Source organism: Mercenaria mercenaria, chromosome 1 (assembly GCF_021730395.1).
Source record: "Mercenaria mercenaria strain notata chromosome 1, MADL_Memer_1, whole genome shotgun sequence".
Classification (NCBI taxonomy): Eukaryota; Metazoa; Mollusca; class Bivalvia; order Venerida; family Veneridae; genus Mercenaria; species Mercenaria mercenaria.
The window spans coordinates 65,812,948-65,826,991 of NC_069361.1; the positions used below are offsets into that span (position 1 = coordinate 65,812,948).

The 14,044-nt window shown below is 34.6% G+C and overlaps 1 protein-coding gene across 2 annotated transcripts; it reads left to right on the plus strand.

The window, feature by feature from the left end:
- Positions 1-901: 901 nt before the first annotated feature.
- On the plus strand, positions 902-13,192 carry LOC123535424 (uncharacterized). 2 transcript variants are annotated; one of them, XM_045318085.2, is made up of 2 exons: positions 902-1,118; positions 5,654-13,192. In XM_045318085.2, exons 1-2 carry the CDS (start codon positions 1,053-1,055, stop codon positions 6,395-6,397), a joined length of 810 nt encoding a protein of 269 aa, XP_045174020.1. In that variant the 5' UTR covers positions 902-1,052; the 3' UTR covers positions 6,398-13,192. The 2 variants fall into 2 exon arrangements, with proteins under 2 accessions (XP_045174020.1, XP_045174027.1); XM_045318092.2 differs by lacking the exon at positions 902-1,118 and adding an exon at positions 4,731-4,941.
- The last annotated feature ends 852 nt before the right edge of the window (positions 13,193-14,044 follow it).

Sequence of the window (14,044 nt, forward strand, 5' to 3'; positions counted from 1 at the left end):
ACCACGAATTCTATTATTTCTGTTTGTTGTGGGCTTACTTTGTGATGCATGGTTGGGACTGTGCTTGCTGTGCTCTGCGCTTCCGGGAAATCTCTCCCAACATGTTATTTTTTATCTTATAAATTTTTTATCTTATAAAAATAGAGAGAGAGAGAGAGAGAGAGAGAGAGAGAGAGAGAGAGAGAGAGGGGGGGGGGGGAGAGAGAGAGAGAGAGAGAGAGAGAAGAGAGGGAAGATAGAGGGGGGCATATTCCTGCTTTTAAGTTCAATGTACTTTGTCTAATGACCTTGGCCATGCCCCGCTTTTAAGTTCAATATGATACGTGCTATAATCTTAGAAGTGTCCCGCTCTTAAATTCAAAATAATTTGTGGTATGATCTCGGAAATGTTTACTCATTTAATTCAACATAACTTGTGATGTGACCTTGGGAACATGCCACCTTTAAGGTCAACATAATACGTCAGAGCTGTATCGTGGCACCAACGATATGGAGACAAGAACGGAGAGACATCACAGCTGCATATGGGCACCAACGACAATGAGAAAACAACGGTGAGACGTCAGAGCTGTATCGGGGCACCAACGACAATGAGGCAACGACGATGAGACGTCAGAGCTGTTACGGGGTAACAAAGACAATGATGCAACAGCGACGAAAAGTCAGGGCTGTATCGAGGCAACAAAGACAATGATGCAACAGCGACGAGACGTCAGGGCTGTATCGAGGCAACAAAGACAATGATGCAACAGCGACGAGACGTAAGGGCAACAACGTCGAGACGTCAGAGCTGTATCGGCGGAACAACGGCAATGATGCAATAGCACGTTAGAACTGTATCGAGGCAACAACGACAGGGAGACAACAACGGTGAGACGTCAGAGCTGTATCGGGGCAACAAAGACAGTGATGCAACACCGACGAGACGTCAAAGCTGTATCGCGGCAACAACGACAATGAGACATCAACGTTAAGACATAAGTTGTGCAGGGCAACAAAGACAATGGTTCAAAACCGTTAAGACATAAAAGTTGTGTCAGTCAGAACGGATAATGAGGCAACAACGATGTGCAATGATAGTTGTGTCGGGCCTCAACGATAATGGGTTTTTATCAGAAGTAAACAGATTATATAACAGGAGTGTCTTTTTCATACAGAAATTATTCAATGGAATTGAATAAATTCAATGTGGAAAGACAGAAATCTAATATTCTTTGTATCACATGCTAGTTTTTTTTTCTGCTGAAACACCGAAAAACCCGTTCGCTTAGCTCAATAGGGAGAGCGCAGATCTACGGATCGCAGTGTCGTGAGTTCGATCCCCGGGCCGGACGTATTTTCTCCGTGACGAATTGATAGAAGACATTGTGTCTGATATCATTCGTCCTCCACCTCTGATTCAAGTGGGGAAGTTGGCAGTTACTAGCGGAGAACAGGTTTGTACTGGTACAGAATCCAGGAACACTGGTTAGGTTAACTGCCCGCCGTTACATAACTAAAATAACAGCGTTGAACCCAAAACAAACAAAGAAACATCAAAATTTCGTCTTCCTTTATAATTTTAGACCGAGTCAACTTGACCAACGTCTTCTGTACTTGAGTTAAATTCAAAGTTAGAACGCAGGGTTTTCACATGTAACAGAAAAGAAATTGATTTAATCCTTATACATGTAATTCCAAATAAACATGTTTCTGCTATGATTAATGGTTTTGATCTCTGAACCAAAAATTTGAAGAAAAAAATAATCTTTTCATCAAATTTCCAATCAAAATCATGTCCATCTAATAGGATATGATCTATCTAAAAAACGGGTTGCTCACACTTACACATTTCATTTAGAAATAATAAAATGATCGCCGTTTTTCGAATAATACTGCCTAGCCATCTGATTCGGTATAAATACAAATATTTCAGCATCGTGGTTTCGTGATTTCGACTTTCACCATTGTAGTTCCGTGTTTTCGCCATCGTGAGTTCAACTCTCACCAACGTGGTTTCGACTTTCTTCATTGTAATTTCGTGATTTCGACTTTCAAGGTATATGGCTCAGAAATAAAAATCTCCAAGGTCCAAACGGAACACCGTAGTCTTTGTATTGCTTTTTTGCATATTTGTATTGTGTACATTACTGATACTACTTCCAGACGCTAGTACCCATTGTGCGGTTTTCTATTTGTTAGAGTCTATCTAGCTGTTGTCAACTGGCTGTGCAGCGTCAATAAGTCACTATATAGAGAGAGAGCAGTGCATGTGTTGTCGAAAATTGCGTTAATGTTCGGTAAAGTAAACAGTTCATTCACATCCGTGCGTGTATGCGTGCGTGTGTGTTTTCGGCCAAGATTAGCACATTCTGAACAGATTAAATATTGCAATATTTACATTCGCTCTATTCTTTTCCATTTAAAATTATGACGTCCATTCCGCATGAACAGCAAAAGGGAAGGTGCGGAAGTTACGTCAACGCTGCTTAGTGATAACGGGCCGCTGTAAACTTTGTCAGGGAGAACGTTCATTAGATAAAGTCCTATTTCTTCCGTCTGGTGAACAGAATAATCGGGAAGCTGATTTTAATGATAAATGCAACAAAATGTCTGCAATTTATGATATAATCTTGTTTACAAATGGAAAGGAAATATAATGTAAATATAAGAAATATTTTTTTTCGGTGTTCATGCGAAATGAACGATAGAATAGGATCGGCAAATTAAACATGAATCGGTGGATTTTCATGAACACCGAAAAAATACATTTTATTTCTTAATTATAGGCTATGCCTGTGTTATATATACATGCCTGCTATAATTGATATTTCCTAATCAACGTTTTGGTATCCAGAGGGCCCGGGTAGGGAGCAGGGGGCGTGCTCGAGATCCTACCAGTCACCTTAGAAGTAATATAATCATCAAAAGTTTTGACTCGAAAATGCAGCAGATACCTATGTTTTTGACTGTCGCTGTCTCCGTCACGTCCAAACTTATTCTGCATATTTCTGTTAGAAAACCCCTAATGAAATCCGTTGGGAATGTTTTCTGGTACATGTAGAAATCTACAAAGTACTTGTAAAGATTACATCTCTGCTAATGAAATTATGTTGACATTAAAACATAAACTTGCTTCGCTGACATTTTATGAATGTATATTTTGTGTTTTGTTTCTGCAATTTAGTGTCATCGGCAGTCTGTTGTTTATTGAAACCTGTGTCAGGGTAGATTTTATTGAAACCTGTGTCAGGGTAGATATCTCCTCGCACCTGTCACATCATATTTTCGAAGATTTAAAGGTCCAGTACTAAGGGAAAGTGAGTTGGCATTTTTTTTCATAGCCAGTGCATAGACTTCTGCAAGACACTAAATAATGAAGATTGGCAGGCCAAAATTTACAGAAGGTCTTTGGAACTCAAAGAAATGTATGTGTATTATGTTGAAATTTCAATGAATCGACAGAATGACCCCCCAGGTCTTTTTAACTTTCTTCATACTTCATAGAAAAATAATTGTACATATACTGCGATTTATTTCGAATTTCTACATACCAACTTTCATTTTCCAATAAAATGAAACAGTTTCTCTGCTTTTTAAAAGAAATTAAAACGTTCACTTTCCTTAGTATTGGACCTTTAAGTCTCTTATTTAAAAATATGAATTAAATTGAACTCATTTGAAGTTTCTACATGAATATTAATGTTTAATTTATTAATGCTAGTATATTATGACTTTTTTGGATTTTTTAATGTCTTTTCGTTTTCCTAACAATAAAACGCAGATACAGGTAAGGCTTCTATAAAATATCAGATCATAAATTAAGACTTAGTCATCCCGATAAGCCAAATGAGTAAGGCTAGCGCCTCCCAGGAGATACCTTCACCCTCAACTTTTGTGCCCCACCACCCACCCCTCAACAAAATTCCAGAACTGGGCCTTGCTTGGACAATTTTCTTTGTTTTTCTAAATTCTTAAATGAGCCGCACCATGAGAAAACCAACATAGTGGCTTTGCGACCAGCATGGATCCAGACCAGCCTGCGCATCCGCGCTATCTGGTCAGGATCCATGCTGTTTGGTAACGGTTTCTCTAATTGCAATAGACTTTGAAAGCGAACAGCATGGATCCTGACCAGACTGCGCGTATGCGCTGGCTGGTCTGGATCCATGCTGGTCGCAAAACCACTATGTTGGTTTTCGCATGGTGCGGCTCAAATGTATATTACATGATGGCTAATTAGTGAATTAATGATCGGCTCACTCTCCTTGGGTATTTTGGTTACAGCTTATATGAAAAACACCCGTACAAAAATAAAATTATATTAGATTTCTATTCATTTAAGACAAATGAGTCAAATTTCTGTGGCGATTGTTTTTGTGTTAGCTTGACAACATTAAGCCATCTAAGGTTAAGGTCATTTATTTAACATTTTGCGTCCTTGGTGACAAATAATTAATTTGTTGTAATAGTCAAATGTAATAAGTATAGCTTATTTTTCTGCGAAATTTTAAAGGTCAAAACTCGAAATTAAGATCAATAGCTTTGAGTTTTTTTTATAGTAATTTTCATTACATGCTACATTTCACTACCTTACACTACCCGCACGAGCGCTGCACGGAAATAGAAAACAGCAGTATTGACGATCAGTGCGAGATCGTAGATTTCCGTTTGCGCAAACTGCGGACTGCAACTATACAGTACAGTAGGCGTTTTTAGCAACAACCTTCAGTTTGTCCAATCACGATGCGTATACGCCGTCACGTCCAAGCCTCGTTTTCATCCTATGTCAAGAAGCACTCGATAGAAAATGGAAAAATTTTGGAACACAATTTAGGACGGTTTAACGTGATCTGAAGCAATCTAATTTGTCTTACATGTACATGTAAATTCATTCTATCTGTTGGTTGTATGCCGAACTATTCCTAAAGGAAGTTTCTGGACATAAATCTTAATGAAGCGGTGAGTTGTTTATTTTTGTTTCCTCCATCACTCGGCTTGAAGATGATGCCAGGGATGCTCTTCGATTTTCCGCGGAAATGGAAGAAAAAGTGTTCAAATTAAAGTGTTTAGCTATCATTCAATACTTTTTAACGTGTTTCGTGATTTTGAATCTGTTTCTAAGCGATCTCTTTGTAAAGAGTGGGGAAATTTTGAATGTGTGCCATTTTTCATGTACATGTCGGAAAAATATCAGAACGAGGCTGAAACGATGACCGACTTTCTCCTTGTTTTTTTTTAACTGGTTTCATGTCGGTTTTACTGTTTCATCTTTTAGAAGCAGGCATGTAATGGTTAAAATTTATTGTTATGTTACTTATATTTCGACGCTTAGGGTTCTTCTTGGGATGGTTAATGAATGGGAAGCCACCTAAGTGTACCAGTGATTCACTGGTTAGTAACGTCCCAGTAAGCCAATAGGATTTCCAAAAAATATGAGCTAAAAATATACAAGGAAGTTTTGGGAAGTCCAGTTTCAGTTTCATATATTGATTTCTTGTGATCGATTTTTCAAAACTTTTTTTGAAAGTAATAAATTAACTTGATCTTTAAAGAAATTTTGTGTCTTGTAAAAAAAAAGTGTCTTGTCATTATACAAAGCTTCATACTAAATTGCCCAGTATTTTTCTGTCATGTAGATCTTGCCATTCATTGTGAAATATTTGTCTTCCAGGAGAAGAAAAGAATGATAGCAGAAGACAAGATGGGTCAGGGTATTAAAAGAAAACTTGAAGATTTTGAAAATGACAGATGTCCAAGAAATCAGAGACAATCAATTCTCGACATTTCTGTAGGAAAGTTACATGTGAAGACTATTAAAAAAGTTGAACCACCGCTTCTGAGATCTGTCTTGATTCTAAATACTTTGAAACATATTGAATCAGAACTGCTTAAAGAGGGAGTGCAATCACCTACAAACACATCAGCATTTACCATTCCTGAAGTTGATCCGAACTCAACAGTGATAGACTTTTTACCTGAGCAGAACACTTCCTCCAAAGTTGAAGTGGTTTCTGAACAGTCAGGACCACTACCATCAATAGACACATTTGTTGGCAGTCGTGCTATGATCATAGACTCAAAAGAAGAATTACCTGGTGAAAAATTATCTGTATCAAATATGGGAGAAGCATCTCCCACTAACTTGTATCATTCTCCGTCATTCCGAATGGAAGAAGTTTTCAGTGACTTTGACTTCCCTATGTGTGATTATGACATGTTTCCTGCAGTTTCAAATGGTGCAAATTTGACACCACTAAGTGCAGAAGAAGTGCTTCATTCCTTTCCAAATGCTGGCTCAAATTTCATCGGTGAATCTTTTACAACTTTATCAAATGCAAGTTTAACACCATTCTGTAAAGGGGAAACTGCGTTTGATGATCTGGAGAACATTATGCAGATTCTTGTCGGATCCTGACAAGAAGAGTTTTGCAAATGCTGCTAAAATGAAACTTCTCAATATAGGAAATACTACATATGAAATAAAAAACAAAAGCTGGGAAAATTTATTTGAAGATTTATGGACTTCAACTGACAGCAATATATATTCTATGTTGAATAACATGTATTATATTTAAGTTTTAAATTTGAGGAAATGATAACAACTGTTATCGAAAGTGGAATGCTGTTTTACTGTTGGATAGGTTCAAATATTGTGTTGTATTATTTATTATCTAACTGAAAACATTGGGACTGAAGGAAATTTCACTTAGTTTCATCATTGTTTGAAATATGTTCATTTATTTATCTTCATGGTATTCATAAAGCTGTGCATATTTGATGGTTCAAGTGACCTTTAGTCCAAAGTGGCGTGCCTAGTCTGGTTGCGTGCAATCTAAAAGTAGTTCAAAAAAGTTGTGGTGCCTTTTTGTTAAGAACGTTCATTCTAGGCATGATTTTAACTGTTTCTGACTGGAAAAAAACTGGAGGCAGTTAAATGGTATTTAGAATATTTCAAATGGAACCTTATAAGCTCATTACAAAACCTGTATAAAGATTTTGGAGTAATAGAATCTAAAAGATGATTCAATGAAAAACATTTAGTTTAATGTTTGGTAGTAAAAAATGATGTAGAGTTAAGAAAATTTTGAAATATATAGACAAATCCTTTTACACCTAGCTAGAAACCTTAAATCATGTGGTACATGTGAAGGGCTTCCTCTGGGTTTTCAAAACTCCTTGCCAAAATAATAACTGTTTAGACAGATGCCACCAAGATAGGGTTGGAAAAAAAGTTGCCAGTTTTAAAATTGTTTTGCCATTATCCTTTATATTTTTAATCTGTCTCATATGGCAAATCAAGGGCCTTAAAAATGGAATTCAACATTACATTGATGTCATCATGATTTTCATTTATAAAGATAGTATCATACTATGAGAAGATGTGCATTGTAGACATTTGTGTTGTGATGATAGTTAAGTTGCAATCAGATTTTATATATTTTTATGCTTTTTGCCAAAAAGTATACATATATATAATATATATATAGCAAACTTAGAATTGGTCTGATGGAACAGTGCAATGGTATGTTATGATATATTATGTTAAACCTTGTTTTTAATCTTGTTCCGGAAACAAAGTTGTTAACTGTTGTGTATTTATTTATTGATCAAGATTTTAGCAAGTTGTAAGATATAGCTAGTGTAATGTACAGAAATTATATGCACCCTAGTGGCTTACTTTAACTTCTTTGAAATTACAGTGGGGACATCATTTGTTCTGGAATACAGCAAAGTTGTGGTTTGTTTAAAGCTGAGCTATGTGAAATAGGCAAATGGCATCAAAGCTTCTACTTTCTTTACAGACAAGAATTGCCTTTTACAAATATTTATCACATATGATTAGTTAGAATAACAATCCTATTGCTTGAGTAAAAGAAAATCACTTGTTAAGTAATTTAAAGTTTGCTTAGGTATTTTGTGTTTTGCCTAGTAGCGTTTTTGGAGCACTGTATAAAAATAATTTTTTTTTGTTCATAAATAGTTTTGTAATAACCAATAAATTTTGTCTAAGTTGTTTGAAATTTGGGCTTTGAACAGATGTTTTTTTTTTTGCAAAAAGATTGCCGTTTGCCAAATTTATTTCTATAAATTTCACATTGTTTAGATAATACTGCATTTTACTTTTTTTGTGAAAACTTAAGTTTGAAAAGAACATACTCTTCATAAAAATCTATGTAACACTTTATGTCAAAAGCTTCATGAAAGACTGAATTCATACAAACTTTAAAAACATTGTGTTAAACATTGATTATTTTTCTTCAGTATACTGAATTGAGCAGCAATTTTTGTTCCAAATAAACATAAGATGCCATGTGAAAATTGGCAAACTTCTCAGAAAAGCTGTTTTATTCATGACAAAAGGATCATAATTGAACTTCTTTTAATTACCTGTATTTAACCACTTAAAGACTTTACTTAAACAACGAAGATAAGTTGCAACAGCTAGTATAGTTTCCCTTTTTAAAGCTGTAGGCTTTAACACTTTACCTCTTTCTGTTGTCAAAGATGTTGCATAAAATAGATGTATATTACCACTTGGACTGTGATATCAGATGATTTTATTGTTTTAGAATCAAATGGTATAAAGAAGTTTGTGTATGTACATGTACTAGTTATACAAAAAAAGTTTTATCAGTGAAACTTGCAGTATTCGTAAAGTATTGTTCAACAGAAGTTAGTTCTGTTTTGATACAAATTTAGTATGCATACTATATTGTATAGGTACAGCGGTAAGGCTTGTTCTATTGACAAGTTTGATATTTTACAGTGGAAGAGGTGTAGTAACTAAGGCAAAGAGGAGTGGTTGACAAGAGGTCAACTCAGGTGTAATACTTACATTCATGAGCATTATTTGTGCTATAGATGAGAAACATTGTGCTATAGAGGCTCCTTTTATTAGACACAAGTACAAGAGCAACGCATTGAGTCGTCGACTCGAAAATGTCCGAAACATGACTTTCATGCAGTATGTTGAAAGTTTTGATGTAGTCTTATTTTCTTGCCAGGGAATGCACTTTTTGTTTTGTACACCTTTAGAGACGTGTAGTTTTTTTACAGAATGCGTTGTTCTTACAGGAAACGTGTATTTGTTGCTAGAAGCAATGTAGTTCTTATCAGAGGGTTAGAACAATTATTAAGTTTTAACCCTTACCACGCTAAATTTCTATAATGGACTGGTCCACTTTCCAGTATGGGCAGTACCATTTATCATTTGAAGGGGTGTTTACTGAAAATTTGCACGGATGTGCAGGCTGATCTTGGTCTGCACTGGTAGCAAAGGCAGAATCACTTGCCGCCAGCAGGCTAAGGGTTAAGTATGTAGGGAGTATTTTAGCTGGTATACTTATACTATGTTACAGACCAAAAGATTGATATTTCTGAATCTTGTGATTTCATGTAGATTTTCATTATGTTGAAGTGGACATCACTTATACTAGCGTTGTAGTGGGCGTCACTTCTACTGGCATTGTAGTTGTGCTAACTGCCACCTGCGTATTGGGGTTCTTTTTATATTTTTGTACTGTTGATCAGAGTATTTATTTGTATATAATCATCATTCAGATCTTGTCAAAAATCATATTCACATGGGGAGATGCTTTTATTTTACACAAAATCCGGAAGCAGGAACAAGAATATTCAGAGTTTCTAGTCATGAGGCGAATGGTTAGGTTGCTGTCAAATTGCAGTATATTTTCGTTTGGATTTTCAGTATACTGATAAAACAAATATATTGGCATTTTTGAATTATTTTGATTAATGGCTGTGACATTGAAACATTCTTTATATAAAACCGGTGATTTGTCAAAAGTGATACCAAAAGAAGCATATTTTATAAGGAAAATGATTGCAGCTCTTTTTCTTTTAGATTAATTCGATTATTTATTGATTTTGCAGAAGTATCGCCTTGTATAGTAGACGCAACTTGACCCCGATGGTTGACCTTTGTATTATAATACATAATGAGGCACACCCTATTATTGAAAATGAATATAGATTTACTGCAGTGGTGTAAAAAGTTTTAACTGATCAAATCTAAGTATATATACTTTGAAACTGCATTGTATACAAATTAATTCCATATACGGCTTCCCTAAGCACCCCTTATTTGCTACAGTGAAATAATCTATATGAATAATCAGCCTAAGGTCAACCATCGCGGTCAAGTTGCGACTACTATAAAAGGTTGTGAAAAGTCTTGGCAAATTCTAGAAGGTTCTTGTTTTTGTGCAGAAGATTTTATGGTCTTTAGATATGTGTAAAATTAGCATCCCTTCATCATAGTAAGTTATTTTCATTTTCTGTCGTTCATATCAGTTTATGTGAAAATTATAAATTTTATTAGTTTTCATAATCATGATTTTGTACGGTGAATCAAATTGTATTATTTTGTTCAGAAAATATATTTTGTTTCGGTGCTCAAGCTGGGTGTCAGTCGTCTTTAGTATAAGAAGTAAAGAGGCGCTCCGAATATGATGAGTAGTATGTTTTCTACGCAACTTGTAAATAATCATTTGTACTATTTATTAAACTCATGAATAAATTGTCTCATTGTTTCTCATCGGTGTAAATATATATTTTTGTTACCAAAAAATCAAATTATTTATAAGAGGACAGTAATATTCATTCAAAAATAGTCATTTAGTTTATCGTTCAATTTACATAATTAATGATGATGATCAGTGTTAAAATATGTACATGATTTTGATTGTGTTGCTGCATTGATAATTGTCGAAAATTAGCATGTTGGCTATAGTCTACAAAGATTGTAGATTCGTTTGCATAGAAATTACAAATATTGATTGTAATAAGATTTAGTTGGTAGTAATAAGAAGTGGAGAGTTGAAAACATTCGGGCTATTATTAAAGCTGTAGAATTTTTAAGGTTACGGAAATAAAGACATTGCTGTGAATAATAAGTCTGAACTGCTTGGGGAAAAACTGCAATATATAGAATTTGTTTGTCTGCTCCAACATCTACAGATAATGCTATATTGGCAAAACTGATGCATATACACAAGTCAGCCATTTATTGCATGCAAAGTTTTTGGTAGTATTCAAGTCAGAATATTGTATCCAATAATAGTGTGGTTAGAACGGGTACTAGTAATGATAGTAGAAAAATATGCATGAAATTGATAATCTGGTTAAATGATTTTCATTTTGTGGTCATATTTTTAAGTGGAAGAAGTTGGCATTTTTCAGAAATTGGCATTTCTTTTTCTTGTTAGTCCTTAACCCTGATATTGATCAGGGGCAGCATAGAGGAATACTATAACTAAATTGCTATTTTGTGTTCTGGTTTGTAGTTGAACGAACAAAATACGACTACTGAATTTTGAAAACTTATGCTTTAATTTTCAAAAAAAAAATTTATGGATAAACGGGCAGTGATGGAAAGGTGTTCAATTTCTTGGGTTTGTTGTATAATGGGTGATTAGGTTGTATTATTGTGTCATGTGATGAAGTTAGCCAAAAGTAGTTCCTGCTGAAGTTAACCACCATTCACTTTATTGTGAGCAATATTGTTTATTTATTATTTTTGTTTGTACAAAGATGCCACATTTTTGTGTAAATAGTTTTTATCAGATGCGTAATTTATTTATTGTTTTACCTTGTTTTTTTTTTGTCCAACAAGCTTGTTACATTGAAAGTGATACAAAACTTGATTCATTACTGCTGTTCTGATTTTTATCAGTTAAAAAGTTAGTAGATGTCATAAACATTTAATGAACCTAAGTTAAGGCCATTATGTTACTTCAGATATAAATATGGTCAAAATAACTCCTTAAGTCTTACCGTCTGAAAGTTTAGATGTATTTAGTTTTTTCCTGTAAAAGTGTGTTAAAACCCTGGTTCATTTTATCATTATTCATTTATTTAGATGAAGCTAGGATCTTCTGTAGACCTTAAAGGAACACCACTGTAAATATTATTTGTGTTAGTAGTAAAACATATCTGCAACAGGCAGGGAATGTTGATATATCTGCTCCTGTTACACTCATCTATACAGGTGTGTTCATTATCCAAATTGAAGTGTAATTGTAAAGGTCTGGGTTAATATAAACCATCTTGGTACATGTACAAAAAAGTACTAAGATCAGAACTCAAGATTTTTAAAATGAAATATATTTTGACAAATGAGCCATGCCATGAGAAAACCAACATAGTGGTTTTGCGACCAGCATGGATCCAGACCAGCCTGCACATCCGCGCAGTCTGGTCAGGATCCATGCTGTTCGCTAACAGTTTCTCTAATTGCAATAGGCTGCGAAAGCGAACAGCATGGATCCTGACCAGTCTGCGTGGATGTGCAGGCTGGTCTGGATCCATGCTGGTAGTTGGTTTATGAAAATGTATAATAAGGCTTTATAAATATTGTCCTCATTGTTCAAATTTTGAGAAAATAAGGCATAAAGATTTGACATTTGTACCCATTCAAGCAAGAAAGTAACAGATAAAATAATTAAAGCTTGTCAGCAGGGATGGCTTAGGCTGTCATAAGAGATGGCTTTTGTCTGTTATCACAGGTAGCTTCAGGCTTTAAACATGGAAGCTTTAGCATTTCAAGAGGGGTGGTGTAGGCTGTCGTCAGGGATGGTTTAAGTCTGTCAACAAGGGTGGATTTAGCCTTTCAACAGGGGTGGCTTTAGGCTGTGGTCAAGGGTGGCTTCAGTCTGTCATTGTTTGCTTAACACTGTTATCAGTGGTTGCTTTCTTAAGGTTCTAATTAATCTAAAGTCTTAAGCCATGGATAATCTTATGTTATCAGCTGAAATGCATACTTTTAACATTTTTCTACCTATTTAGTTTTAATTACAAATGAGCCACACTTCATATTAAACACAAGTATTCTCTAGTAATAATAGAAATAGGAAAAAATCGGTGTTTTTTTTTTTAAAAATGTTTATCATTGATTTATCATCAAGAAGTTCGTGAAGGGATCTCTATTTTTATACTTTCATAAACACACACAAGTATTCATCGTGGTAAGGATGCATGTATTGAATATATTCATTGAAATTTTATACTTAAAATCAAATATTATGCAACTTGTTGAGACAATGAACTGTATTTTTTACCAAATTCTAAATAATGTTAGCGATTTTTGAACTATTTGTACAGTATTGTAGTTTTTAGAGTCATTGTATGTCGTTGTTAATATGTTCTCATTACCATTATTTATTATCAATAATAAATATGTATAAATATATCCTGTGCTTTCTTATCATTTATATTTTGGTATGTAAAACATTTTTTTTTTGAAAACTGGCAATCTTGATGGATACAAAAGTCGGGAGTTCATTTTATAGAACAGGAGATTGTGTTATTAAATATAACATACAGCAACTTGGGATATTTATAGCAAAGGACAGAAAACTGTGCTAAATATAACCAGTATGTTGGTACTTATTTAGAACAATGTTTTCGGGGAAAATGGGAGATAAAAACAAAATTAGGAATTCATTGTACAAGACAGAAGATTGAGCTAAATATAACCAATGTTGTACTTAAAGCATTTTTTGTTGTGGGAATAGAGAGAAGGGGAAACGGGAGATGAAAACAAAACCTGGAAGTTATATTATAGGACATTAGACTGGGCTCTTAATATGTATGATATTAATATGCTCGAGTGTCTTGTCAGTATTGAAAAAATACCAGCAGTGGTGTCGTCCTTTTTCCTCCAATTTCTACTTTTGGAAAAAAATCAACTGACAGCTTTGATTAAATATGCATAAAAATGTAATTTTGTTAGTGTGGGGTTGGTGTGGATCCCCATATTTTGATCAACGGGCAGTCACGTCGCTAACAAATGGGCATACATGATCCTTTAAGGAAAAAACAAGAGAACTTGATATCGTAAACCGATCAAGGGAATTTATGAAATGTTTGTGGAAAGTGAGGAAATTTAAAGAAAAACCCATAAAACCCCATCACCTGATAAAAATGTCTCACGATTAATAAGCATGTGGGTATCATTTAAATACAGTTGTTTAATTATATGCGAGAGAATTTATCTTCCTTCTTTACTGCACGAAACGCCGGCCAGAGATTTAAAAATACC

Excerpts from the sequence above, each read along its gene's own strand:
- LOC123535424 (XM_045318085.2), top strand. The coding sequence starts at position 1,053 with ATGAGGCAACAACGATGTGCAATGATAGTTGTGTCGGGCCTCAACGAT. Across the intron at positions 1,119-5,653 it reads ATAATGGGTTTTTATCAGAA|GAGAAGAAAAGAATGATAGC; the intron begins GTAAACAGATTA and ends TTTGTCTTCCAG.